Consider the following 27,586-nt stretch of genomic DNA (forward strand, 5'->3'; position numbering starts at 1 on the left):
TCAACGCCATCGAAAAAACCGAATGATTAATAAGTGTGCGGAGGACGTCGTCATGTCGACCGTTGTTTGTGAAAAAAAATTGTTTCAATGATGTTTGTCAGATTTGTTCAACGCTTAACTTTCCGTTGAAAATAAGTGAATGAAATCAATAAAAAACCACAATCAAGATATTCCCGATGTCCTGAAGTGAGGTCACCGTTATTGCCTGCAAAATCGCGCTTGTGTTAGTGAAGCATCATCTTCGATCTTGTCTCCATTTGCTGCTGTTTGTCAGATTTGTTCAACACTTAACTTTCCGTTGAAAATAAACGACTGAAATCAATAAAAAATCGCGATCAAGATATTCCCGATGTCCGGATGGCCGCAGAGCAAGTGAGGTCATCGTTATTCCCTGCAAAATCGCGCTTGTGTCGGTGTTAAAATTCTGAAGCATCATCTTCGATCTCGTCTACATCTGCTAGTGGCATACGGATTTCGATTAATTCAAGGTGTGTCCCATAACATTAAACATTAATTATTGTACCAATTGTAAAAAAGTTGAAAAATAAAGTTTAGATCTACGTTGCTATAGTTATTTGGTCATTCATAACGGCCGCTCCCGCTCATAACGGACACCCTTAACGGACTCCGGCCGTTATGAGGTTGTTTACATGGTGACAAACAGTCCAGATATCCACCTTTAACAACTAGATATTACAAAAGAATATTTTCAAATAACTAAATCTAATAAGTTCATTCTAAAGTGGATTAAAAAAAACGAAAAAAAAAGCAATACCATTTTCGCTTTGAATTGAAATTAAGCGTCTAGACAAAGGTGGCATCTTGTTGCAGTTTATAATTAGATTAAACTTAGTTCTGAGACTAAGTCTACAACCTGCAAACTATGTCTACCGTTCGTAGAATTAATTTAGATCTTTTGAAGGAAAAAGTGTGCGTTAAATGTTTTCAAATAACTAAATCTAATGAGCTCAATTTAAAGTGGATTAAAAAGAACGAAAAAAAAAGCGATACAGTTTTCGCTTTGAATAGAAATTAAGCGTCTAGACAAAGGTGGGATTTTGTTACAGTTTATAAGAAATACAAATTTAGTTCTGATACTAAGTCTACAACATGTAAACTATAGAGAGTTCGTATAATTAATTTAGATCTTTTGAAGGAAAAACCGTACGTTAAATGTTTTCAAATAACTAAATCTAATAAGCTAATTCTAAAGTGGATTGAAAAAGAAGGGCAAAAAAAGCGATACCGTTTTCGCTTTGAATAGAAATTAAGCGCCCACACAAAGGGTGGGATTTTGATCTATCGGATCGGGGGTGGCGGACGTGAGAGTTCGCCGCCGCAATGTGGCACAGCATAATCGACACCGTCCTTTGAGTAATCTAATCAGGATCGAATTTTCACCCCTTCCCGGGGTGGACGAATTGCGTATGACTCTGTTTTGGTCTGTCTTCAATTATGAATTCTCGCTGGATTGCATTAATTCCTCCAACGAACAGACGGAACGACGCCAATTACTCTTTCCTCCGAGGGGTGGTTAAATGAAAATTCCAATTTTCCTAATAAGCCCACCCTCTCTCGACCCGCACAAAATAAACAACCCCATCGATGAACTAATCAACCCCGGTGATATCGAACTCGACGATCTATTTGCGACTTAACCTGCGCCCACGAAAAAGTCCGGACCGCGGTCAAACCCTCCCCCGGGGGGATTCCGGAACCGAGGCCGGAACATCAATTTAAACTTTAAATTATCTCTTGTAACGAAAACACACACTAGCCCTCCGAATGAATATTAAACCGGACCTACCTGCAACGAAACGCTGATGGTATTCATGTGGAAACTTCCGGGCAAGTAGCACTCCGGGTCCTCGCGAATCCTGCAAAAGATAAGCAGATCTCAGACTCGTTACAATGCTAATGACCCCATCAATATTAATGCGGGGGTTAAGATTATCAATTTTTATCGGTTCCGTTATTAGTTCGTTCCGGGATTAATTTGAATTCCGGAGAATTTTTCCCCTCGACGACGCGGAGAAAAATTGCGCCGATCCGACATCATCTCCGATGTCTTGAGCGTTAAATCTGCTTAGGGCGTCCGGAACGAGAACTGAAAGCGTCTTAATTGATGTTTAATTTTAATTGGACGAAGGAGCGAGGGTGGTTTTTTCCGGGCGAAAACCACTTAGTACCGGAATGGGACCGTTTTATTGGCGGCAATAAAGACGGCGAGATTCATTTTTACCGGGTTTATTGCTGTTGTGTCGATACTTATTGGAATAATCGGAAAGTATTGATTCCGCTAAGACAGGAGATAAAGGGTGGAGTCCGTTACGTCATGATCCGGTGACGGTCCGGAGGCCACCCTCGGTCCGGTGAAGTCACCGAAATCCGAGACAAATAAGAAAAAACAATCATATGCAAAAATAAATAAATAGAAATAAATAAGTGGAAATGTGAAGTAGTGTTCTTGGTTTTTATCTACGTCACTGGGTATATTGTGAAAATGTAAATTTAATACACTTTTGAATGACTCCGCTGTCATTTAAAGTGAACGCTTAATCCAACACAAAAACCTTTTCCTCGAATTTGGATAAGTGGAGACTCCATTAATCACAGTCGACTGTTTCATCGATCCGTGACACAATTGCCAATCTAACAAAAGAAAAAACACTGTAAAGTGTCGGTTGCGGTTTGGGGCCTACAACAAATGAGAACGACTTCCGCCTCAAACGTCAAACTTTGTAATAATGTTGGTAACACTGTTGACAGCCGGGACCAGATACATATCTAACCGAAAGAACAAGATGGAGTGATGTCTTCTTCTTCTACCAATTTTAATGCCATTTAACAATATTGCAAGAAGTAGTTTAAGCAATACGAATGGAGAATAGACAAGAAGGAATAATGCTCTTAAATCTCTCTAGTTTTTGTAGTGTTGTTGGATGGCGCTAAAATCGCCGAGACATTCCTTTTCATTGTGTAAGAAAAGTAGAGAGCGTCAAAAAAAATTTCCAATTGCATTTCTGTCAATGCATGGTGCAGTTTCGTCTGATGACAACATTCAGTGAGCAAAGATCGCTACGAATCATTTATTTTGCCAAGCAAACTTTTTTTAAGCAACCAAAGAGAGTTCTTAGTAACACATATTGATATCTACTTACTTAATTCACAACAAAATGAAGATCATAATGAGATTATGTATATTGAAGGAAATGTGAAAGCATAGCAATTTAGAAAGCGGTTGTAGAGGTGTTGGATTCTGTCATGGGCTGCGACCTTGGAAATATCTGCGCGAAGGCGGAGCGATAAACCAGTGAAAAATCTGTAAATGAAAAGTGAAAACGTCGACACGTCGACCACTTTCAAACTCAAATATGTACATACAAATAGACGAGAGAGAGACGAAACTAATGTAACGAATGACAATGTTTTCCGGTTGCCTACTTGAGACCGATATTCGTCGTTTGCGCAGATATGACTCATAGCCCATGAGGAAATGCAAGACCTCTACAAGATCGAGAACCACGGTCTGCTTTATACATTTTTTGAACGCTCGTTATGTTGTACAGGTCGCTTGTCAAATTTTACTTTTCCATCATATTAACTCTAGTGACATTTCTTCTAACTAAAACAGTGTTACACTACTGACTGCTGCCACCAATATTTACATCCTTGAAACATCACTGAATTTGTTGTTCCACAATTCCCCTCGTTTGGATCAAGTCTTGTGCCAACTTAATTATGAAAAACCGCAGACTGCATTTTTCATTAGTGCCAACCCAAATCAACAGGTGCCCTTTTTGTTTCAACCCTTTTATAGAGCCCCTAACATAATTAAACAAAGGTAATTGTAACGTTCCACTCGTATCAGATCCACGCGCCCACCCTCTCCCTTATCCCGCCCCTAACCGGCGGCAATTTGACACAGACGAATTACACACTTAATTAATAAAAATGGACGCGTGTAAATTAATTAAGCCTGCCGTCAAAAAAAAAACACCACCCCCGTCGCCTCTGTTATTGACGTCTTAATTTGGTCGGACGAACAGGTCTCAATTATGTAAGGTGGCGGCACCCCGACGGGGACATTCCTCGGAAAGTAAGCCCGAAACAATCTAACAACGTTAATAATTATGAAGTGTGCGTCACGGTTGGTCGAGGCCGAAATTAAGGTCAATTTAGGTGAGATGTCATTATCGGGAGTCTTTGATAAGTTCGTCCTAGTCCGCTGTGCACACAAAACAGGACGAAATCACATTCGCACACACTAATATCGTCCAGAATGTGATTAGGCCGGAACTAATTACTTAACGTAATTAAACCGGCAGGTCTGTAATCAAAACCTTTAATTGGTGGGAGCGCATGTTTACGGTGACGTTACGTTAAAGGGGATTAAAGACGGGGAAAAATCGAACAGCAGGTGGGCCCCAATAAGGAACGAATTAAACGATTTGAGTCTTTTTTTCGGCGCCGCCTTCGATTAACGGTGACGGTCTGGTGACGGGTTACTTAAGGCGAAAAGTTAAATTGAGATCGAGTGCTTTTCAAAGCTCATAATTCGATTCGAATTTGTCAAACTTATGGAAATGGTTTGGGTAAATTTTTCGACGCCGCCGGTGAAAGCTCTAGACGGCGGAGCAAAAATTAAATTTGTTTCTGTTCTTGACGTTTCTTTGTTCGATTAATTGACGGAGCGATCATCCAGGGCTATTCTTCCACGGCCCTTATCACTCCGGCAGGTTTATTGTGCGGCGGCGGGGCCGACTGATGAGGATGACGAGGGTGGGCCCGGTTCCTCCAGGGAAGCCCCGACGACCAACACAAAGTTGAAATTAGAAATTAAATGAAACCAAGAACGAGAAAGGTATGGGCGGAGCTGCGGCTTACATTGTGACTGTACGGACTTGGTGTCACGTGATGTGCTCTTCTCGTCAATAATTAAACTCAAGACAAAATCGGTACAATTAACGTAATTAAACTTTTTAGAATTTGCGTCTCTAATAGGTCTATTATTATATTCAATTTGGAGTCGTTTGTGGCTATCTATTAAAGCACTCGTGGTTTAATAGATTTCTAAGAAAATGTTTATCAATATTATAAAAACTTATACAGGGTGATCCAAATTTTTTTTAAAATGCTCTAGCAACTTTATTTCTTGTCCGATTTAACAAGCGATATATCAAATGAAAAGGCGTTTAAGGGACCATGAACTGCCATATAATATTTATTTTTTAAAGAAGCAGTTTAAGTGGGGTGATATTTAACTTTCGTATTTTAAATAGTGACATATGTTTTTTATTACTTATTTTTAAAGTCACTATTTTTCTAAACATTGCTGTACAAAAATATTATTTGTTTTTTGAAAAAAAATTAAGAAATAAAAATGACATTTTAATGAAAAAGCGATTAAAATCAGAGAAAATGAGACCTGTCAGCTAGAGTATTTGTTACACAAAGAATTTGACAATTCAGCGGCCTGTGCATATTTTTCACACTCAAAATACGTAGCATGTCGGTCATTTCTTCAAAGGTATTCATTTTTACTCACGATTACGAAGAAATACAGTTTTAACAACTTGTCAAATTCTTTGCGTAACAAATGCTGTAGAAAGCAACTTGATTTTATTCGCTTTTTCATTAAAATGTCTCAATTATTATTTATTAAACATTTTTATTTCTTCATAACTTTTCAAAAAACAAATAATATTTTTATACAGCAATGTTTAGAAAAATAGTGACTTTAAAAATAAGTAATGAAAAACATATGTCACAATTTAAAATAAGAAAGTTAAATATCACCCCACTTAAACTGCTTCTTTAAAAAATAAATTTTATATGGCAGTTCATAGTCCCTTAAACGCCTTTTCATTTGATATATCGCTTATTGAAATCGGACAAGAAATAAAGTTGCTAGAGCATTTAAAAAAAAAATTGGATCACCCTGTATAAAAATTAAAACAAGGGTGCAAATTCGAAAAAATAACATAAAGAACTCGTTTTATAAGGGCATTGGCGCATGAGTCCCAAGTGTAGAAAACGAGCCGTAGGGGAGTTTTCTATGGGACGAGTCAACCCTTATAAAACTCGTTCTTTAATATACGATTATGGTTGTGTATCTGCTACGAAGGATAAAAAATATCTACATAACCCACAATTGCTCTTCAACTATGTATGTACTTTACTATTCAAGAGTGTTGAAATATTTAAGGCGGTAGTACGGGGATGAAGTAGGAATCGAAGTGAAAAGTTTGTATAACAAATAATGCGAGTTGACAATTTGTGGAACAAATCAAATAAAAAAATATAAAGCGAATGATGATGATGATTATGATGATGATGATGATCGTGATGATGATTACCATTTAGCATGAGTGAAAAGGATATAGAAAAATAAAATTAAAGGAGTTAAATAAATCGAAGCAAGCAAGATATTAGAATATAGAAATATTTAAATTGAGTACTCAGGGACAGTGGAGAAACAATATGGCAACAGAAGAAAGGTGGAGATAGTGAAACAAAAATACAGTGATAAAGAGACAATAAAAAGATTATAATGAATGTTACATGGCAGAATAGGGTAATGTAAAAATAAAATACATATGTGTAGAGAAAGATATTATGACGTTACACATAAATATAAAGAAATTGAGAAAAAAAAAAGGACAGGAATTACAGTCCTGATAATCTAGCCTGGTTGTAGAAAATTTTAAATAAATATAAAAAATTATAGAAAAGCAATGTGAAAAAAAGAGAACAAAAGGAAAGAGTATTTTAATGTATAGATAGAAGAAGGTTGAAAACTATGAAGAGAAAACAATAGAAAAAAAGTCTCTTATTAATTGGCGATGACGATAGCGAAGTTTACGAGATTACAAATATCAAGTTTTTTTAAACAAAATGTTTAAAGAAAGTAAAAAACGAATACCAAAAAAAAAAAATAATATTGTGCTGGAAGATCCTCAATAAAAGAAGAAAAAATGAAGAACCGAAAGTGATGGTTGCAATGCCAAGAAAAATAAAAGAGATAAAGAAAATGAAAGAACAACAGATATTAGGAAATGAAAATGAAGAATTTGTAGAATATTATGTATTTATTAGAAAAAAAAATTTGAAAGGATAATGAAATGAATTGGCTTTTAAAGACCACAAAAAAAATGTGAAGAAATCGCATAAAGTAGTAGATTATACAGGGTGATTCATATAGTTTCATACATATTTTAACCAATGGAATATTCCGGTCTCAAAAGGCTCTTGACAATAAAATTTTGAGTCATACATCAAAAATTGGCAAAAATTACCATATCGGTTTTTTCACTATTAGTAAATGCAATTCTTCGCTAAATTATTCCACTTTACTTCCAATGTATAACAAATGTCATGAATGTCATAATAGAAGCAAACGATTGTTGCTATAAAAAAAAATTTGGTATTATAATGTTCGCTTTAGTTTCATTTTGACAACAATGCCTAACAGTTTGTTTCAACGTAAAATATTTTCATTTATCTGCAGTTCTTAAAAGGTGATAGTACACTCTTCAACATGCTTTATCTTCAATAATTTTAACTTTAGAACCTGAACATTTTTGTAAGAGTGTCTAGGGATTAGAATCTACCACCGGTTAAAGTTTGTATGATACTATATGAATCACCTTGTATAATTAAGAGTAGAAGTGAGTTTTTTTGCGCTAAGCCCATAGACTGAGGACCGAGAGGAAGTCGAGGTCGCAATTGGGCCAAGCACAAAACGACCTTCTGCTTTAAAACACCATCAATCGTATCAGTCGAGAATGGTAATTATTTCAATGGAAAAGTAAGGATTTTCCGTCTTGGTAGTTTTTGCAGAACGTTGCATAAACAGATGACCCATCAGCGAAGCAACAAAAGCGTGCTTTTACAAAATGAACGCATGAATGGAAAACCGGGAGTAGTCAAGAAACTGGAGTTGAAATACGGGCGATGAGAAAAAAACAAACAGACAAATGGAAGCGCATTAGTACTCCACAGCCATGAAAATTCCATGTTTATGCAAAACTCCGGGATTCTGTCCTAAATTACTTAATGCAGACAATCGTCACGATTTATGGCACAAGAAACACATCCACTGTACTAGGTGCCCGTTTAAATGTAAATCTCAACCTCCCAACGATTCGATCCCTCGGCCGCCCCTTGTCAAATAAAATCCCCCATGATGTACGAAATTAACCGACGGAGCACGTAATATTTCGTTCGGTGCAGACGACATGAACAGTTCCTGGCACAGAAGTAAAAATCGTAAAACGAAACGAAACTGAAAAACTGCATTTGTCATCATTAAAAACGGAAATTTCCACATCATCCCCTAACATAAATCACCCCGATCGACCTGGAAGAAAAAATAGAAATTGATGTCGCTTGCAGCACCGCGCACTCGAGACAGTAACGTCTTGTGAATAGCTCCCCGCCAGTAACAACCCCCTTAAACCGTAATAAAAACGTTCCGGCCGACATGAAAGGAGGCATCGTTTAATCGAAACCGCACCAACCCCGATGGCGATAAATTGGATCGGACCTGGCGTACGCGGGGCAATTAAGTGGCGCATTGCAGATTTTTCCCCGAATTTTTAATTCCCACCCCCTTGTTGTACGCAAACGAGCCGGGCCCTGAGACTGACTTTAATTAACAAGTTTTCATAAACACCCCGTCAAGTGGAAAACTTCAGCTCTGAATGGGCTCCGGGCGGACCAGCCCTGCACCCTTAATACGGAACGATCCGTTCGAGCTGCTCCAGGTCTAGTCGGGAGTGGTCATTGTTGGTGGTTTGTAGCTTTGTGTTTGGTTTACGTGGAACGGTTGCTTTATGGCCCGTTCGGCGTTGTCTTTATTGCATCGCGTTCCGTCAGTCGAAAGTTTTTATTTTGAACGGGGATGTTTAGTCTGGGGGGTGTTGTCCGAGTTAAATATTTGTTTTCGCGTACCGGCACGAATACAAATAAGAGCGGTACGAATGTTGCCGGGAAAACATTTGCAAAATTGCTCTTTAACAGTTCTGTTTGTTCGGGAAAATCCTAAAACAACAATGGCGATGTCCCGAATGTTAAACCAAAACAAAATGGAAGGTTCAACGATTCTTTGGGAATCTTGTGGAAGGCATTTAAGGGGATTACGAACTTTGAACAGTTACAAAACAATAATGAAGGTTAAAATATACAGTGTGAACAATACAAAATAAAGTTCTGTAGGTTTTTTGATATTTCAGAATTGATCATATTTATTTCTGGATTAGCAAAAAAATGCACACAAAATGACAAGACATGGCATGATGACGCCACATTTTGCGGAAATGTCAAAGAAACGTCAACGATGCGCTGTTGTTAACCTAGAAAACAACTTTTCGATTTCCGCAAAGTTTAGAAGCTTTTTCTCCGAATGATTGCAAATTGCTCCTAAATCATTAACAATTAATTCCGCATCTATCTCGTTCTATATCTCTCTAGTAGAGAATTCAGAGGTTTTCTCAAGTTTTATAGGTACGTATGAATGCTCTATCTTGCCCTACGAGCTTTAGACATAAAACAGCAATTCCGAAAATATAAAAAATAAACCGTTTTATTCCTATCCCCCACCCCTTTCTTTCTCTGTACTTTCCCTCCCCTTCGCTTCCTCAAAGCTATTTCGAGATGGTCCGACTCTACTCCGTCTCCTATTCTGAATTCTTCTTCTTCGTTCACTATTCCGTAATCTGTCACTGTTTCCCCCCTGCTACCTGTATAGGTCCATTCCCCTTCTTCGTCCCCTTGTATGTTCCCGTTCAACACCTCCCATCCATTTTCTTCGATCCATTCCATCAGTCTCTTCCCCTCTGCATTTCCACCTTGTCTTTGGGTTTTCTCTTCCCGTCCCCCCTCTCTTCTTCCCAATTTCTTGCTCCCCTTTCTCCTATTCTACCTCCCAAGAGTATACAATCTTCTCTGTTTTCTTTCATTACATCTTCGACACGTCTTCTTGTTGTCTTCATCTCTTTACTGTATATTGTCATTATTTTCCACCATTTATTGCCTATATAAACTTTTCTTTCCATCCTTCTTCTTCTCCCTTTTCTTGTCGCTTTTCTTTAATCCCTAATTTCCCCCTGGTAGCTCTTTCCTTTTTCTTCTCTTTTTGCCCCTTGACCTTCCCATTTGTACTCTTTAGGTAGCGACTTCCCCCTTTGTGCTTCTTTTCCGGTTTCCGTTTTCTTTGTCCATCTACCTGTTTATTCACCTTCTCTTGGTACATTTTCTCGCCGGTTCCTCTTCTTTTCTCTCTCCTTCTCTTCTTTTTTCTCTCCCTCTTCTACAAATTGTTCTTCAGTTTCTCTTCTCTCTCATCCCATATTCATTCCCCGTTTATCTGTATCTTCCTGTATCCTATTTTCACCCTTTCTCCTCTATTTGTCTCTTCCCTAGCCACCGCTTTTAACTTCCGTTGTGTTTTCCTTTCTTTGTTTGTCAAATGGTCATCTATATACACCCTCTCACCTTTTATTTCCTTCAACCTACTCTTATAATGTTCTTCTTCTGCTCCCAGCTTTCTATTTTTGCCAGCATCATCTTATCTTTATTTATTTTAAATGCTTCCTTTACGTTCACTTTCACCCCTATCTCTATCTCCCTTTCTAACTTCTATTCATTCACACCCCTCTCTACATTTCCTGTTATTCCCCCTATTCCGGTTGTTATAACATTATTCTTCCTCTCCTACTTTTTTCTTTGTTTCATCTTTTCCTCTATCATTTTCATCCTTTCCATCCAATCCGCCTCTTTCGCCTGCCATTTTTCTTCTCTTCGTATCACCTCCTTTCTCACTGCCGCTAACTCTTTCCCTAGCTCCCCTTTCTCCTCTCTCACTGGCGCTAATTCCTTTCTTAGTACTTTGTTCTCCCCTCTTATTCCCGCCGTATCCTCTCTTATCTCTCTAATCATTGTTTTCATTTCCTTATCCATTTCCTTGCTTTTATTTCCTTCTTCGCTTCAACTTCAGGATCTTCCCGTTCTGGAACTCCTTCTGAATGGGTTCATCCCTTTTTCAGACGTCTTACCCTCTTCTTTTTCTCTCTTGCTACTTTCTTTCCTTACTTTCGGCATGCCCTCTCTTTCTTGCCCGCTGCTTTCTGCGTCTCACCTCTCACTGGCTCGTCGCTGTTTACGTTAGTAATCTCTCCACTTTTTTTTTCTTTAGACACGTCTGCTCGCTATCGCTGCCAGACCAGGAATCTCACAAAGCTTAGAGACGTTTACTGTAAGCAACAACTATCCCAGAATATGTGGAAAAATGAGTTTTACCATTGAGGATAAAGCATGAATTATCAATAATTAATTAATTTTTAATAGATTTTTCGAGATAGGCAACCAATAAAACGACTTTGCATAGCAAGTGTACAATAATATTGTTTTATTCAAATCTTCCGAGAAAGAGAAGTGTCTACGTCCAGCAACATCTCCAGATCTGACTCCACCTATTTTAAAATGGTCCAATAAAAACAATTCCAAATCAATCTTTCATGCACCTTTGACTCTTGATAACCAAACAGCATCAAAACAACTTAAACTGTTGTTTTTTCGTGCGCCTCGTGGAACACTTACTAGACCAATCAATACTCCTGTCACTCGTTCTCCATCATTTTCTATTATTACCGTGAATCGTCAATTTATTATGACCGACAAATCTGATGCCCCACTCTATAATTTAGACAGTCGAAAGACCACCACGACGATCCATCGACTACGTCACACTTCATTTACCTCCCTTCCCCCAATTACACTCTTGGACCGTCTATTAAAATTATTTATAGATCCAGTACGTGACCGGGACGACTGAACCGACCAATAAACATAACGAGATTGTTCTGTTTCGAATTTATTTACTGGCCAATTCTGGTACTTTACGTTTCGTTTAGTATTACGCCCGTGGCTTGTACATTTCCTATATGTTTTCGACAAATTTCCTCTTGAAGGGGGTTCCGGTGGATTCGCACGTCGGCTGGCAATAAACTTTTCATAAAACTTGAGCGGCAACTGAAGCACACATGTTTTTAAATTTAATCTCGCCAACCAGCGCTCCGGGCTTTCGAAATTATATGGAAATTGAGCTGGGTTGATACTGGGACCGGCGATGTTTCACGCAACGAACCACTAACGACGTGTCAAATTATACGAAATCAAATGTGAAGGTGGGGACTGTTAAAAATGCAAATTGTCTTGCTTCGACTTAAAGTGGCCGCGAACCGGAGGAAAATGCGTAGGTCATGCATACATTCAGAGAGTATGCTTGCCTCAGAAGTTAACGTGATACACACACATTTTCTATTCAAAATCGGAAAGTTATCGTTGCTTTGCTTTGTAGTTTATTCTCTTAATAAAAATTGTGTAGACTTAGTCGTGGTGGGTTTCTTGGCAAAAAATGACTTAATAGGGTTCGATAAAACTGTGTGCACATTTCGGCAGGTTTACGGTGGATAATAAAGATTTCAAGAGTCTAAAATGGTGTAGGCGCCAGGCCTGCAACCCATAACCGGCTTCATGGTTTCAATAAACGTTTTACGCTCCTTTTATTTCTGTTGTCATTATTTTTTAACACAACGGAACATGTCGAGTCATTAGTTGGGTATAAAATAAATTATCTTCTTAATGGGAAGAACCCAAAGTAAATCGCTCTAATTAATATCATCTTTCATAAATTGTTACAGCATGTTTGGTGTTAAGTTTGATTTAAGACTACGTCAGATACAAACTTCCACAAATGCTCCCTCAATGATTTTCAATAAGGGTTAACTAAAGACAGCACGGACCAGTTCCAAACTTCATACTGGATGGCTCTGCTTTATTTTGTTGAAAAGTCGTTAGAATATTGCGTGCTTTCAAAATCAATATTAGTTTATCGGCTTCTATCATATTTACCAGAAGTAGAGCTGGAAACAAAAGAATTCTAGTATGCTGTTATTTTCATCCCAGAGATACCAGCATTTATTAAACCATCTCTGATAGTCTGGGTAAGGACTCCAGAAGAAAAGAATCATCACGTTGTTCTACAAAGTCGGGCATAAGAAAATTAAAGCGTTTCTAATTTTTTAGCAACAACTATTACAGCCCCTCCCATTTTCTTTGAGTAATTCTACTGTTTCACATACAAAAAAGGACAAGTCGAATGAATATGTAACATTTCGTGTAGTACTTCTATTAATACCACAGAAATGACATTTTTTATCGCCATAATGAATGTTTTTTCTGGTTTCTTAGCGCGCCATCGATTTCTCTAGTTTTTACTAAACGAACAAGCGTTTAACTTTTCCTTTCTTTCGTTATTTTTTTTATGACAAAATCTGTTGTCAATGATGAAATATTTATTTTTTGGATGTTTTTGTTGCAATTTTCTATGTTTATTATTTCTACTGACTATCATATTGGAATAATTTAATGTTTTCTTTGTCGTGCAATATCCTATTTCTTTCATTTTTTCTCTTTAATTTTATCTGCTTCACAACTTAATTTTTTTCTTTTGATACACCAACAATTATTGTTATTCCAATCTTCGTAGGTTCGTCTATAAGCGAACACGCGGTTAATTTGTCTTTTTTGTAATATCTAGTTGTTAAAGGCGGCTTTCCGGACTGGGTGTCACCATGTAAACAACCTCATAACGGCCGGAGTCCGTTAAGGATGTCCGTTATGAGCGGGAGCAGCCGTTACGAATGACTAAATAACTATAGCAACGTAGATCTAAACTTTATTTTTCAACTTTTTTACAATTGGTACAATAATGAATGTTTAATGTTATGGGACACATCTTGAATTAATCGAAATCCGTATGCCACTAGCAGATGTAGACGAGATCGAAGATAATGCTTCAGAATTTTAACACCAACACAAGCGCGATTTTGCAGGGAATAACGATGACCTCACTTGCTCTGCGGCTATCCGGACATCGAGAATATCTTGATCGCGATTTTTTATTGACTTCAGTCGTTCATTTTCAACGGAAAGTTAAGTGTTAAACAAATCTGACAAACAGCAGCAAATGTAGACAAGATCGAAGATGATGCTTCACAATTTTAACACTAACACAAGCGCGATTTTGCAGGCAATAACCATGACCTCACTTCTGGACATCGACAATATCTTGATTGCGATTTTTTATTGATTTCATTCATTTATTTTCAACGGAAAGTTAAGCGTTGAACAAATCTGACAAACAACATTGAAACAATTTTTTTTCACAAACAACGGTTGACATGACTACGTGCTCCGCACACTTATTAATCATTCGTCTGTGCATCTTCCTTCCATTTTACACACCAATTAATAATTGAAATATTTGCTCCTTGATTCGTTATAACACTTTATCAATTCTCTTACACCATATACACTTTATTGCTAATTTCAATCTGACGGGAGTTTCCACAGCCAAACTGTCATCATCAGAGCGACGATACAAAAACTTTCCTTCTTTCGTTTTAATTTTAATTTTTCTTTGATTTGTCTTATTTTTAATGTACCTACTAGAAGAAGTTAGGCATAACTGTGAATGCAGCAAAAGATTTTTTCTGGATAATAAATACAATTTGTGTTCGTATCCAACTACTCCAATCTCTTTGCATTACAACAAATTTTTATCTAATGAATAGACATTTATTCGATAACTCCCTAGAAAGTGAGTCTGTATCCATACTTACCAGTGGGTGAAGGTTTCTCTTTCGTTCACTTCACTTTCGCCCATCGTCTTTCGCTCACTGGTTTTCGTTCACTCGTAATTTTTTCCACTTCTTTCTGATAACATAATTTTGATTTTTTAGGCAACACTTGGTAACTTGCAGCACTTGCCTCTTCCAGGACATCAGCAGGAACATAATATAAAAAATTCATTTTTGTAATGACTAAGTAGAGTTACTTTCTAAGGAGGTATCAAACAGAACCAAATACAGCACTCGAGAGTAAGTCGGCTTTCGTTCACTTGAATTACATCGCCCATTCAGCTCCGCTTGTACAATTCGCGTGAACGAAAGCTTTGCCTTCCTCGCTCTCACTGTAAATACCTATTCATAAATTCGAATTGTTTTCCATTCTTCTCTACACTTATCTAATTTTTCAGCTTAATCATAAATTACACAATTTTCTCCCGACACACAAAGCAAAGTAAAGAAGACGTCGAACCAACCACAGAAAAAATATTAGTTAGTGTTTCTCATCAACTTTGTCTGCTTTGTCTACAATCTTAAGGTGCATACATGAACTCGCTCGTTTAATGTTGTAACTTTTTTAATATAAATTCTATAAAGGAAAAACTCTTCCATAATGAATACCAACTTACTTTCAAAACTTTCTCTACCCCTCGTAAGCGACGTTTCTTGTCGCTCCATAAATGTCTTTACCTTCAGCTAGACGAGAAGATATTCGATTTTATTTGTCTGTCACAGTTCGTGCAGTCTATCACAATTCGAATATTTTTTCTTTACCTATTAGTTTTACTGCTTAAGTTGCTCCAATCAAACAATTGGTTACAAATTTCAATAAGTCAAACTGACTCTTATTGCTTTTTAAAATTAAAGATAATGTTTCAATCTAAGTGAATTATGATTGTGATGGATCAAATTTCCATCAATTCATTGTTACGCAATACAAATGCAAGGGTAAAACATTCCTTCTTTGAGTCATTCAATATTCCTACTCCTCACAAACGATGTTTCTTTTATCTCCAGCGATTTATTTATCCTCAACAAAGCGGAAACACATTCGCTTTGCCCTTTCTTTCAGAAAAACGTTCACTTTTCACTGACAGTAAACTAATTAGGTCCTTCATTTTGATTAGAATTTTCTTAATTCATTATTTCTTTGTATTTTCTAAATTAATGTTTTTTCGATGAAAGAATGTAGGCTCTCGTGACCATTGTCCATGAAGGTAATGGATACGTAAATGCTCACGTTTCGTTAGCCATGTTTTCAACATCAGCACCTACATATTAACCGGAAACCATTACCTTCATAGTAGTTCTTCTACCTAAATCCTTTTGCGAAAAAAGATAATAAAACATGTATTAACAATTACATTGTCTTCCTCTTATTTAAATATTCTTCCCCTCTCCATTGCCATTGTAACAGATGAGCAAACTGCGAACACAACTCTGCAGACCCATCTTAACGTTCCTTCTTTCCGCAGGCAATCTTGAAACGTTGATGCAAAATGGTGGAGGCGCCGGGTCCGCAACCAAGATCCTTCCATCACCACTCTGCCTCCAGCACAAGCTCCCCTTCATTCATAAACATTAACTCTGCGTGCAACATCCTCGAGCGAGCACCCCAGGGGCCCACCGAGCCCCACGTACACTCCTCATCATGCAAAAACAACGATCATTACGAGCCAACCCGCTAAAGCCTCCTCCACTCCATCATCCCCAAAATATAAAAAAATCTCGACGTTCCATCGCGTCCCATCAATGTTACAAGGACCGAGAGGCGACCTTCGTTCACGTGGAGTGTAAGGCCCCGCTCGACTGGGACCTGTCGATAAATTAATCACTCGGTTCGCTTGACTTTTCAGCACCAATTAACAAAGTGGCCTGAGCGGGAGGGGACGCATCGGGTGGCGGTTATTTATGGTGAACTCGTCTCATTAGTCAGATTATGAAATTGTTCGACGTGGAACACGAGAAATGGAAATAATTAAGAGTCAACACTGGGTCAGGGGCGTAGATAGGATCTGTGTGCTCCACAGCGACTCCAACTCTTCTGCGAAGCGGTTTTAAAGCGACTACAATGACTAGAAGTGGATCGATTTGGGGGAAGGAGTTAATACGAAATCCCGAAATATCATGGGCGCGGTAAAATTTCATGAATTATTTAATCCTTTCATTATTCATGATACTGTATAATTCGCTTCGATCTTTTCTAGTTGGCTTTTGATAGTACGACGAGGTTCGTTGCCACATCCAGTGACAGAATGACAAAAAAAATTGTTTTCGAGGTGGCTGTCGCGTGCTCTGCCCCAAACCGTCACTCTTTATAAGCTCCAAAATTATTAAATCATTCATCGATCTCGATTCAAATTGACATCCGACCCCTCGTCACGATCCGCACCGTACGCATTACCCAATCTAAACAATAACATTTGCCAACTGTGCCATACATCTTATCCGAGTTTCGCTTGTACTCAAGTTGCAGATGGCGCTCGCGTCGTTCATGTTGGTGAGATTTATTGGCGACCGCCTTTTCACGACCTCCCCAGATTTATACAATTCGAATTCAACCAATTTCGATTAAATCGCCGAATAAATAAACAAGAAATCGCCCCGGGCTCCTTTTTGAATTTCAATCCCGTCAAAACTCTCCGCACTAATTGGCAATCCCTCATTTTAATTGCGCCCCCACCTGGATAAAATCTGGAACGGAAATTTACGATTCCATTGTTCCGAATTCCTTTATTCCGTAATGGTGGGTGCAGATTTGATTTTAACGAGATTGTGAGAGCCCCCAGGAAAAAAATGATGCTGGTTCGCGTTTCGTAATAAATTTCTGGATGAACAGAGCCTCGCCCTGGCTATTTCTGGACGAGGTGCTCCTCAGTCTTGATCCCCGAAAAATTCATCGCTGACGCTTTTCGATCACTGTTCAGAGACGATTGCGCTCGGGACTGCCAACAGTCGGTCCTCGACGTGGAGGGCTTTCCGCTGGGAGAATATCGAGTCGGTTTACAAATTCTGTGTTTCTGGGCGGCAGTTTATCAGCGCGGTTGGAACACCCATCCGGAAGGATTACCCCTGATTCCGGTATTTCGCACTCAGATGAGATCAAAGGCCGGGGAATGCTACGTAATTCAGGTGGATCTGATGTGTTTTAGTGCTTTCAGTGTTTTCATTTATCTGCACGGTTTCTTCGTGCCTACTTCTGCGCTCTTGATCCACTTCTGAGGGGGTCGGGATCAACTGAAGCGTCGGAAAAATCGCAATATTGTCAGAACACGACTTGGAGCGAACGCTTCAAAATATGTAAAGAGAGAATAAACTCCAAGAAAATGATAATGTGGTTTGACGCGCGTTTAACACTGAAAAGGTGGAATTAAATTTAAGTAAAAATAGAAAGGACGCACGAAATTCGATAAAACAGACTTAAAATAGATCCAAAAGTGTCGATAAAAAGATGAAAGGAGCTACAGTAGGTATAATATGAATGCAAGTCAGTCACTGTTCTAAATAGGGGGGTGCGTTACACCCCCGTACAGATCAGACGGAAGAATTAGTTACTGAAAGAACACAATGTGTCAAATTTGGTACTTACGAACACGTTGGGTCATGTATCTGGCGAAATTACTGTCAGCATCAATCATTATCGATTCATTTTCCGCTTTATTTATCGACATTCGTACACAAAGTGAGGTTATGTCAGTGTTTTGTCAACATCAGAAAGTCATCTGAACTACTTGATTTTGTTTAAACATTTAACGCAGTCGGCGATATTTCTTGGAAAAGCAAACCTGCAAAACCTTCACTATTTTAAATTAGCGTTTTATTATCCCAATCGTAAATAATACGGTGTAACGAGACCCGACAAATTCGACCGAAACGACTTCGAGAGACAATTCGCCGTAAACATCGGTAGAAAACGGTTTAAACAACAAGAACAAGATCCAAACTTAACGTAATGGGTACTTACGGATAACTTGTCCACGGCATCGATTGGTCATTATCGATAGTTTTCGCTAAATTTTATTAAAAAGCCAAACACAAATTCATCACACTTTGGTAAATTCATAGTGATCGTTGACAATCACCGTCAATTCTCAATTTTTAATACCAACCCACCAACTGTGCCACACAAAATTACTAATATTTTGCGATAAAAATGTTAAGATCGAGAAATATAATAGGAAGATTCAGGTATGGCTGTTTAAAATTCGTCTTTTTGATTACATTTTGTGAGTTCTCTAGGGACAGTCGCTTAGTGTGACACGGCACCTGTCATATACAGTGTGATTTATTATTGGAAGTGTCTGACGGTACAAACACAATTTGGTTGTGGAAATGTCACAATCGAGTAGAATACACCTCGTAATGCAGTAATGTCACTGATAAGCTGGATCGAGTACACTGCAGTGGAAAATTCCAGTCGTGCGTAGAAAACTGTCCGCTCGATTGAAATTGGGCCATTTTGATGGAACTAACGACCCGTTTTAATGGAGCCCCCCTGTATAACGGAGCGCGAGCCAGGCATACGTGCCCCGAAATGTAATCAAGCCGCCCATCTGAATATGGGGGCGAGGAAAATTGACAGGGAAGTGAATTTAGCAACGGCCTTGTCCGTTGATTGTCGTTGTGTTTATGTCGATACCGGGGAAAGACGGAGACGGAGATGGTGGAATGACGATCTTAATAGAGATAATGGCTGCTATACTGTGTCCGTTTCGCTATCTTTGGGCTAGGGCGGTGATCTCGACGCTGATTGTTTCACTTATGACGGAATTAAACGAAACAGTGATACTTTCTACACTGAACAAAAAGGTCAAGGTTTGTGTCGTTGCGAGAAGCGAAAGTCAGGTCGCAGATTGGTCCGTACGGTTCATACGAATGATGCTTATTATTTTAACGTCCATATTATGAACTGCTTGACTAAGGTTTGACTTTGACAATCCTTGTGGCGATCGATATGTCACACCAGGAATTAGATTCTCGTGAAACAACACTGTTTTAACTTTAGCCAATCTGACTGTCAAGTTGTGAAGAGAATTTGACTATATCGTTGGCGGCTTTGTGTTGTTAATTGTCCCCTCGAATGTTTTCAGTGAGTCTGCGAACGCAACAGCTTTCAACAATGCAGTTCTTCATGCGGAAAAATGTTAGGTTATGTAATTGTTTACTCAATACTCAGTTAATGTCAATTCAGCCAACGCTTTAAATTATGCAAAAGCGCAAACAAACAAATTCATATATTGTTCCAAATCCCTGGGACAATTACAATTTGTTCTGTCTTCGTAAATAAACAAACACTTGTTTGAGAGTCTGAAAACAAGTAAATTCAATTTACGCAACATTGTTGGTACTTATAGGGCATAAACCAGGCTGGTAATATTTCATTTCCAATTCATAGAAGCTAAAATGAAAAACAAACACCACATACCTGCAACAACGTTGAATTTATAGGTGTCATTGACAGGTTGGTAATAAATTGTACCAATAGCGCATCGTAAAAATTACTATGTAGGTGACCTGTTGGGGGAAAATAAAAAGGAGGAGGTGAAAAGTAACAACATAAATTTCAATTTTGAGTTTGTTATTGTGTCATTTGTTTCCATCTCTTCCCCTCGTTTTCCTATTTTTATTATTTTTCTAGTAACAAGTTTTTTAGTTTATTTTACCTCATCTACCGTGTGTATCTTCCATCAGAGAGATAAGAAGTTGAGACATTTCTTTTGAATTTTTTATTTCACATCATATAAGCCACCTTGAGCACCCCTCGCATACCACCCCTTCATAAACAACGGAACGCAGGTGTACCGCAGTCCTAGATCTTCACTAAATTTGCTCGGTTCAAATGTTCGAGACAAGAATGTCTAGTTTGTGCAAATAACATTAACACCACTGGGGCTGTTTACCCCATACAATGTAGCAAACTGGGGGAGATTTATCCGGGGGGCGCCACCCACCCCCACAATCTGGAATCTTTTAATTTCCTGCGCCCCACTTCGTGGCACATTTTTAATATTATTGTCCCGGTAGGCACGTTGTAAAATTTTCATCGCCGTTGGAATTCGCCCACACGACCTCGACAGGGGCCGCGAGGTTCCGCCCTGTTGTTATTAACAATTCTTAAAATTACTTGATGAAATTAAAACGCGGTGGATCAAAGAAAATTCGGTCGGACCGCGGAGCTGTTCTTTGTCGGCGCTTTGGAAGATTCTGGATGTTTTAAACGGGCGGGGCGGTCTGGTCCAGAGGGGCTTGACAAGTTCATTTTGAATTTCGGTGACGTGGGTTTGCGATTTAAAAGCGCAACCGTGTCGGTTCGCATCGGGGAAAGTTTCGTCCCTCAGTGGGAACTGAGAATTGGAGGTTTCATGAAAAATTCTTCGATCGTTCGGTGTAAGCTGTAATGGGCTAATAAGGGGGATTTGGGAGCGGAGGCAGTGGCGCCGCATAGTGTAAAAAGTAACGTGTCACAACTTATTAATGTGTTTGGTGTTATCAGCATTTTATTGAACAAGTAGACGCACTTCTTGAGGGTAATTTTAATGTGTAATTAATTAAATAAATGAAATTGAAGTCATTTCATTATCGGGTGTTGTATCAGCATGTGTAGCAACTTTTTAATTGTTTAACATCACCAGTAGTAAAAGAGTAAATTTTTCAGGAGCAGTTGATACTATTCAAATTTTCCGCCAATAACAAATAACCAACAGATGACAATTGACATTGAATATTATAGTATGATCAAAAAGTCTTTGGATCAGAGTAGCCGTGGAATTAACAAGCTATCTAGGAAATTATTTATTTAAATGATTTTTTACATTTATTTGACAACTTTCAAGTTAGCATGTTATAATTCAAAATGTTTCAAAGAGAAGATACAATGTTTATTATTATTAAATCATACTACAGTAATGGAAATCATGGTGAAAATGGTCATTCATTTATTCGCCTCGTTTGTGTTTAAACGAATTCCGTGAGACATTAGCACTACTTTGAAGTACACATAAAAACTACGGACAGTAGAAGTAAATAATTCTATAGATGGTTTTTACATTTAATGGCTACCGCGATCCAAAGACTTCAATCATACGATATATTGATATACAGGGTGTTTGAAAATTGCTAGTACAAAAAAAAACTGTGGCATCTGGAAGCCCTAAGAAATCCAAGAAACCAATTTTTAATTTTTTAAAACAAAAGGGATAAAGTAACCCTATTCCTGCATATTCTACGCCTCAGGCGGGGCAATATTTTTTAAACCTTGGTAACCAAGCGTGATGATCGTAGTGATAATGAAGGACTATACAACAATATGAAAAATTTATATTTTTTTGCAAGATCTTGGCAACCACAGATTGACAGTTTAAGAACATCAAATTTTTTATTTCGTTATTGCTTAACAACGTGAAGTGTCTTTTTAAAATACCTTAACTCAGTGGTGCACTAACAATTTTAACCCAATTTTTAGTAATTTTTATCTCGAAAACTAGAGGATTTTTATTAGAGTTTTCTTTTGCCGATGACTTCAACTCACCATCACCAATTACCAGGTTTTTTTTTGTACTAGCAATTTTCAAACAGCCTGTATTGATACTTTACTGTTGAAAGTAGTGCCGCTTAGACCCTTGGACTGTTGTCTTATTTAGTGGTGTCTTGAAAGCACAAATTTGTGTTATTAGAAGAACGAGTACTGAAGAAATGTTCTAGTAATTACAGTAATAATGAAAATGAAGTGATTACAGGTTATAACAACAAGCAACTTCATGGCATATTCACAGATCCCAGTTAATGTTCTAGTGTTGAAAGTGTGTAAGGTGATTGACGTTGTCCAAGGAACAATTTTCTTTTTTTTTAAGGATTTGATAAGGAAATTGTTTTAGCGGTTATAGGAATTGAGAGAGTTATAGTCAATTCATTTTTGTAATGACGAACTAGAGTTACTAAATTTAGTAACCTTTGTCTTGTGAACACATCTTTTTACCGCGAATTTGGGCTTTTAAAAAGTTAGGTTATGGGTCACGTCATTTGCTTCTACAATTTTGTACTTTTTCATTATGTTTCCATTATCTCCACGAGTAATTTCTTTTATTTTGTTGATAGCCTTTAAAATGTGCTGCTTTGTCTGCTTGTTATGGAAATTCATTCATTATGGCAGCGACAATAATATGACAATTTAAATCTTTGCCAACTGTCTAATTTTTATTTATTTTGTAAAAAAATCCAACAAAAAGAAGTTCCAGCTAGTTCGTCATTACAAAAATGAATTTACTATAGAATTTTGTAGGTTAAGAGGAAACAAATTCATGACACCATTACTAATTTGTTAAAAGGAATTAGGTAATGGAGGTACAGTTGGTTGCAAAAAAAAAGAACGGGAACTGTCAGATTAAAATTTACACCTTTTTACAATTATATCTTAGTGTGGAACTTTCTTACGAGAGATAGGTTAGAATTATGGTCAAAATTCAGTGACATTTAAAAAATTATTTGACAGGTATTGTCAAGTAGACAATTAATTGACAAATGAAGAAAACCAATTTAGACATTAGGAACATTTTCCTTTCCCGTTTTTTGCATTTTTTTTTTTTGTATTAACAACACACTTAGGGGTCAGCTTACAAAAGCTAAATTAAGTTACCTAATCGTAATCAAATGCTAGATTGACTGAACACGTGATAAGATTGAACCAATCGGAGTTTCGGATTCATGCGTAAATCGCGCATTAAAATTTAATTCGAATTAAATATTTAATCCTCTTTCTATCAACTGGCCCTTAATCTTCTCTTATTGAAAATGGTTCGTTTAGTTTGTTTCCTCATTTAAACACTGAAACGAACAAAAGTCTTTTTTTGAAAGCAAGCTTTTTTAGACACATGTTTTGGCAATTACAGGACTCGAGAAAATTACAAGTTTCTAAGTTAAAAAAAAACAAATTCTTTACAGAGTTGTCGATTTGACAATATTGACAGCGGATATGTAATGTTCTATTGTTGAAAGTGATTTTTTAATGTTATTTCGTTTAGTGGCACTTTTTTAAACACTCAAACGAACAAACTTCTATTTTTTTAAGGGTAAGTTATGAGAAAATTGATTAAACGATTACAGCAATAGAGAAAATGAGGAGTTTATAGGTTATGATGAGCAAACAAATTCTTGACTCTTGACAGCATTGCCAATTTATTAAAAGGAACTAATGGAGGTATAAGTTTATCAATTTATTTTACTTTATTAATTGCTTTAATGGAACGTTTCTCATAAAAAAGAAACATTTTCTTTCTATAAAATTACCCCAATAACAAGTGACAAATGACATTTTTATGTTGAAGTCTTGACAGCGTTATCAACATGTATTGATAGTTAGCACTTTTGGTATTTCTAAAAAATTACCATCAGTCAAACAAACGGATTGTTGCCAATTTGACAAGTGCAACTTACCGGCGTGTAGCTTCATCAATTCATTTTGATCTATAAATTGATTTTGTTTCTAGCGTTTCTATTGTAAAAATTCAAATTTCTCGCCAGAAATAATTGCCAACTGCCATTGTTAACACTGTAATGTTGAAAGTGCAGTTGCTTATTGTCTGCTAACTCATATAGTGCTGCTTTTTTTAACATTTAAAGCACACTCTTCTGTTATTTGATGAAAATGCCGCGATAAATTGCTTTAATAATTATTATTAGGTGCAGCAACAAATTGTTGACAGCGTTGCCAATAAGAAAATACTGACAGCTGACATCTACTGTTATTTAAGTATTTAAACTGTTTCTATTGGATGATTCAAAATGATTGTAGATAAGCCTGGCAACTATGTACGAAAATTTATGTTGCAACTCTGTAAGTATGCACGCTTATGAAATGTTATATAATTGTCAACTATACCCCACCCACACAGTTGCCGCATACATTTTCGTACATAGTTGCCATACTTATCTACAATAATTTTCATTATCTCAAGTAGTGACATTTCTAAAGACCCAAGAGAACAAATATTTTCCTTTGAACAAGTGTGTTATAATTAAAATATATTTACTGACTCAAAAAGTGCTTTTTTAATAAAATAAATTATTATTTATACTGCCCGACAAAATAAGCACCAATCATTCACCTAAATTCCCTAACTCGAAGTACACACCAGTTTTGCCCTTTTCCGCAGATAAAGAATCACATTTATCAAGTTAGTGGACCTCCTCCTCCATAAATCAAAACTTTTTGCCGCCGCCACTGTCCCACATCGTTCTCTGGAAACTTCATAAGCAGTAAAGAAGCCGGCGGGCTCCGTACACACAAAGATAAGCGAATGAATGAAGTAATAAAGCCACGCCGCGTTAAAAAAAGATACGCGGAGAGACCTCTGGAAACTTCCACCAACTTGCGTAACACCTGAATACCCAACTCGACATGGAACCTTCCAATTGTTAAACAAAACAGCCGTGTAATTGGTCGAGACTACTCTTGTTGAAATAGTTTTGTTGACTTTGCATATGTGCGCTCGTAACGTAATCGCGTTGTTTGGTTGGCTTCCGGTGGATGTATTTTTAATCCGGTTTAAATCGATAATTATTTCGGCCAGTTCTAACAATAGATCCCAAATTTCCCGCATATTCTCTATTAATTATCCCGCTGACCGGAATACGAGAGCGGAGCTTTAGACACCGCTCGTCCTGCCTTCACGTGTAAGAGGCTTACGCGCCGAGCGACTCCTGCAGGATTTTAATAATTTAATTTGTGTTTTTTGTTTGTTGCAGGTGAGTCGAAAGTTTTACGGGGCCAGGACCGGTGAGTATTAACTCCCTAACATACGAAAGCCAGAAAGGCCTCACTTCTGTAAATCTGCTTCCACTGTCAACTACTGCTAGTACGTGTTGACGGTTCAAACGGATTTGTTTTGTCACATTTTTGACACTAAAGACAATCTAGTGTAGATCTATCAAGATATCCACGACTTCAAGTCTTAGATTGTCAAAATGCGGCAGAAATTCAAACTTGAGCATGAATGCAACCTGACCAAACAACACGAGAATGCAGCTTGCACACTATCTCCTTACTCCGGTCCTTTCCAGAAATGTTGGTACCGCTTCAGACAGTTCGCGAGTATCTACAGAAGCAAACACAATTGTCGGTTCTTTCGGAGCATGGCGGCTATGCGGAAGGAAAAGCAAAGACACCTCAATACAAGAAATTTCAAGTACGTAATACATCCTTTGAGCAAGTTGTTGGTGTGCAAGAGGATTGTCATGATCTTTGCTTGGTTCTCGATATTCGTGGCCGACCCGTTCCTTGGCACCTTTCATGCCAAGACGTACCTAACTGCCCAAACCCGAATCAATATATTTGTGGAAGTAATAATGGGCTTCATCAATCTGATTTTGTTGGTGGACGTTGTGATTCGATTCTTTACCGGATATATCGTCCCCAAGACGCGAGAGATAGTTTTGGATCAACGACGAGTGCTGAAGCACTACATCACCGGCTACTTATTCGTAGACACGTTTCCAGGACTGGTTTCACTGTTTCTTTGTTTGTTTCGGTATATGTCAATAGAAAAGCAAATCCTGATATTCCAGCTGAAGTACATCCGCTTCGTGCGATTGAAAACTTTGCTCCTGAACTTCGACATTTGCTTGAAACTCTTGGAATTGAAGGACGCTATACGAATCATCAGTAAGATAGCTCTTGTAACCGTTCTGGTTGCCCACTGGTGGACCTGTTTCCTTGGGCTCATTCCCATCGTTCGTGATGTCTATGGAATCCCAAGCAACGACTCCTGGTTGGTCCCCCGCGGCAGATACTTCGAGATGTTGGCCCTGAACGTTGAGACAGAGCTGCACACCACTTTTAGCGACAATATGTACTCGCATTACGCCGAGCACTTGGAGATGGTACTGTGTCACTTCTACGGAGCAGGAGTCGGTTACTACAAGACAGAAGACGCCGTCGAGATGTTCACCATGTCTCTGATTCTTGTCACGGGGCTCATTTTCAACATCATGTCTATCGCTTACGTGTTGCAGCTGTTCGGATCAGCCAACATCTCGGAGACAAAATTCGACGAACTGTTGGTCCAAACCAAGTACTACATGCACAGGAACCGATTCCCGGGGAGGCTGAGGAGGCGAGTCCTCACTTATTACTCTTTCAAGTTCAACCAGAAGTTTTTCTCGGAGCAAAAGATCTTGGACACGCTCAGCGAACATCTTCGGATGGAGATACTTCTTTACAGCTGTCGGAATCTCGTCGAGAACGTGCAGATATTCAAGGGATTGTCTAAAGCCGCAGTGGGGAGTCTGTTGGCGTTGCTACACCAAGAAATTTATTTGCCGAAAGATCAGATCATGAGTAGCGAAGGGGACAAGGGGAAATTGTTTTTTGTTTTGTACGGGACTTGTGGGCTGCAGGCGTTGCCTGCCAAAGAACTGACCCACATAGAAGACGGAGATCATTTCGGGGATGTCGGTTTAATAAGGAATACCCAAATTCAGTTCTATTATCGAGTGGTGGCTTTGGAGGCGTCCGAGGTGTACTCATTACAGGAAGAAGATTTGCACTTTTGCTGTTCGAACCATCCTGAAATAGTGCACAAATTGTTTACAATTGCCAGGGCCAAAGAGAAGGTCTACGCACAGATGATGGGATTTAGAGACGACCCCTACGACTCCAGCGATATTCTACAGCAGCTGAGGAATGGTAAAATACTCATGCGTGGAATGCGACGCCATGCGTTGTTGTTGTGAGATTTTCTTGTTCTTATTGCTCTCTTGTCAATAAACTTATCAACTTCGACAAGTCTTTACTCTTGTCTCTGCATTACTTTGACATATTGTTATAAAGAAACTGAACTCTTTTTTTTTTAAAGTATAGCCTTTCCCCTTTTACCACTACTGGTCTATCAGGTACCTTG

At 38.1% G+C, this 27,586-nt stretch overlaps 3 protein-coding genes across 3 annotated transcripts in view; 2 read left to right on the plus strand and 1 right to left on the minus strand.

Moving 5' to 3' along the window:
- plx (PTB_TBC1D1_like and TBC domain-containing protein plx) overlaps positions 1–18,692 on the minus strand; it is a 112,759-nt gene extending 94,067 nt beyond the window's left edge. The window contains exons 1-2 of the mRNA XM_069044629.1: positions 18,658–18,692; positions 1,808–1,877 (exon numbers count right to left, since the gene is read on the minus strand). Of these exons, the coding sequence (XP_068900730.1) occupies positions 1,808–1,877; positions 18,658–18,677 (90 nt within the window). The 5' untranslated portion in view covers positions 18,678–18,692. The remainder of the gene's footprint in view (positions 1–1,807; positions 1,878–18,657) is intronic.
- The window catches only part of Syt7 (Synaptotagmin 7), a 313,595-nt gene that overhangs the window by 32,770 nt on the left and 253,239 nt on the right, over positions 1–27,586 (plus strand). The window lies entirely within an intron of this gene.
- LOC138128934 (potassium/sodium hyperpolarization-activated cyclic nucleotide-gated channel 1-like) lies at positions 24,986–27,471 on the plus strand. The gene is made up of 3 exons (XM_069045167.1): positions 24,986–25,361; positions 25,434–25,464; positions 25,749–27,471. Exon 3 carries the CDS (start codon positions 25,821–25,823, stop codon positions 27,417–27,419), a length of 1,599 nt encoding a protein of 532 aa, XP_068901268.1. The 5' UTR covers positions 24,986–25,361; positions 25,434–25,464; positions 25,749–25,820; the 3' UTR covers positions 27,420–27,471.

This window comes from Tenebrio molitor, chromosome 4 (assembly GCF_963966145.1).
Source record: "Tenebrio molitor chromosome 4, icTenMoli1.1, whole genome shotgun sequence".
Lineage (NCBI taxonomy): Eukaryota > Metazoa > Arthropoda > Insecta > Coleoptera > Tenebrionidae > Tenebrio > Tenebrio molitor.

Bases quoted from the DNA above. Each gene is read 5' to 3' on its own strand.
- LOC138128934 (XM_069045167.1), top strand. From the start codon at position 25,821: ATGGCGGCTATGCGGAAGGAAAAGCAAAGACACCTCAATACAAGAAAT.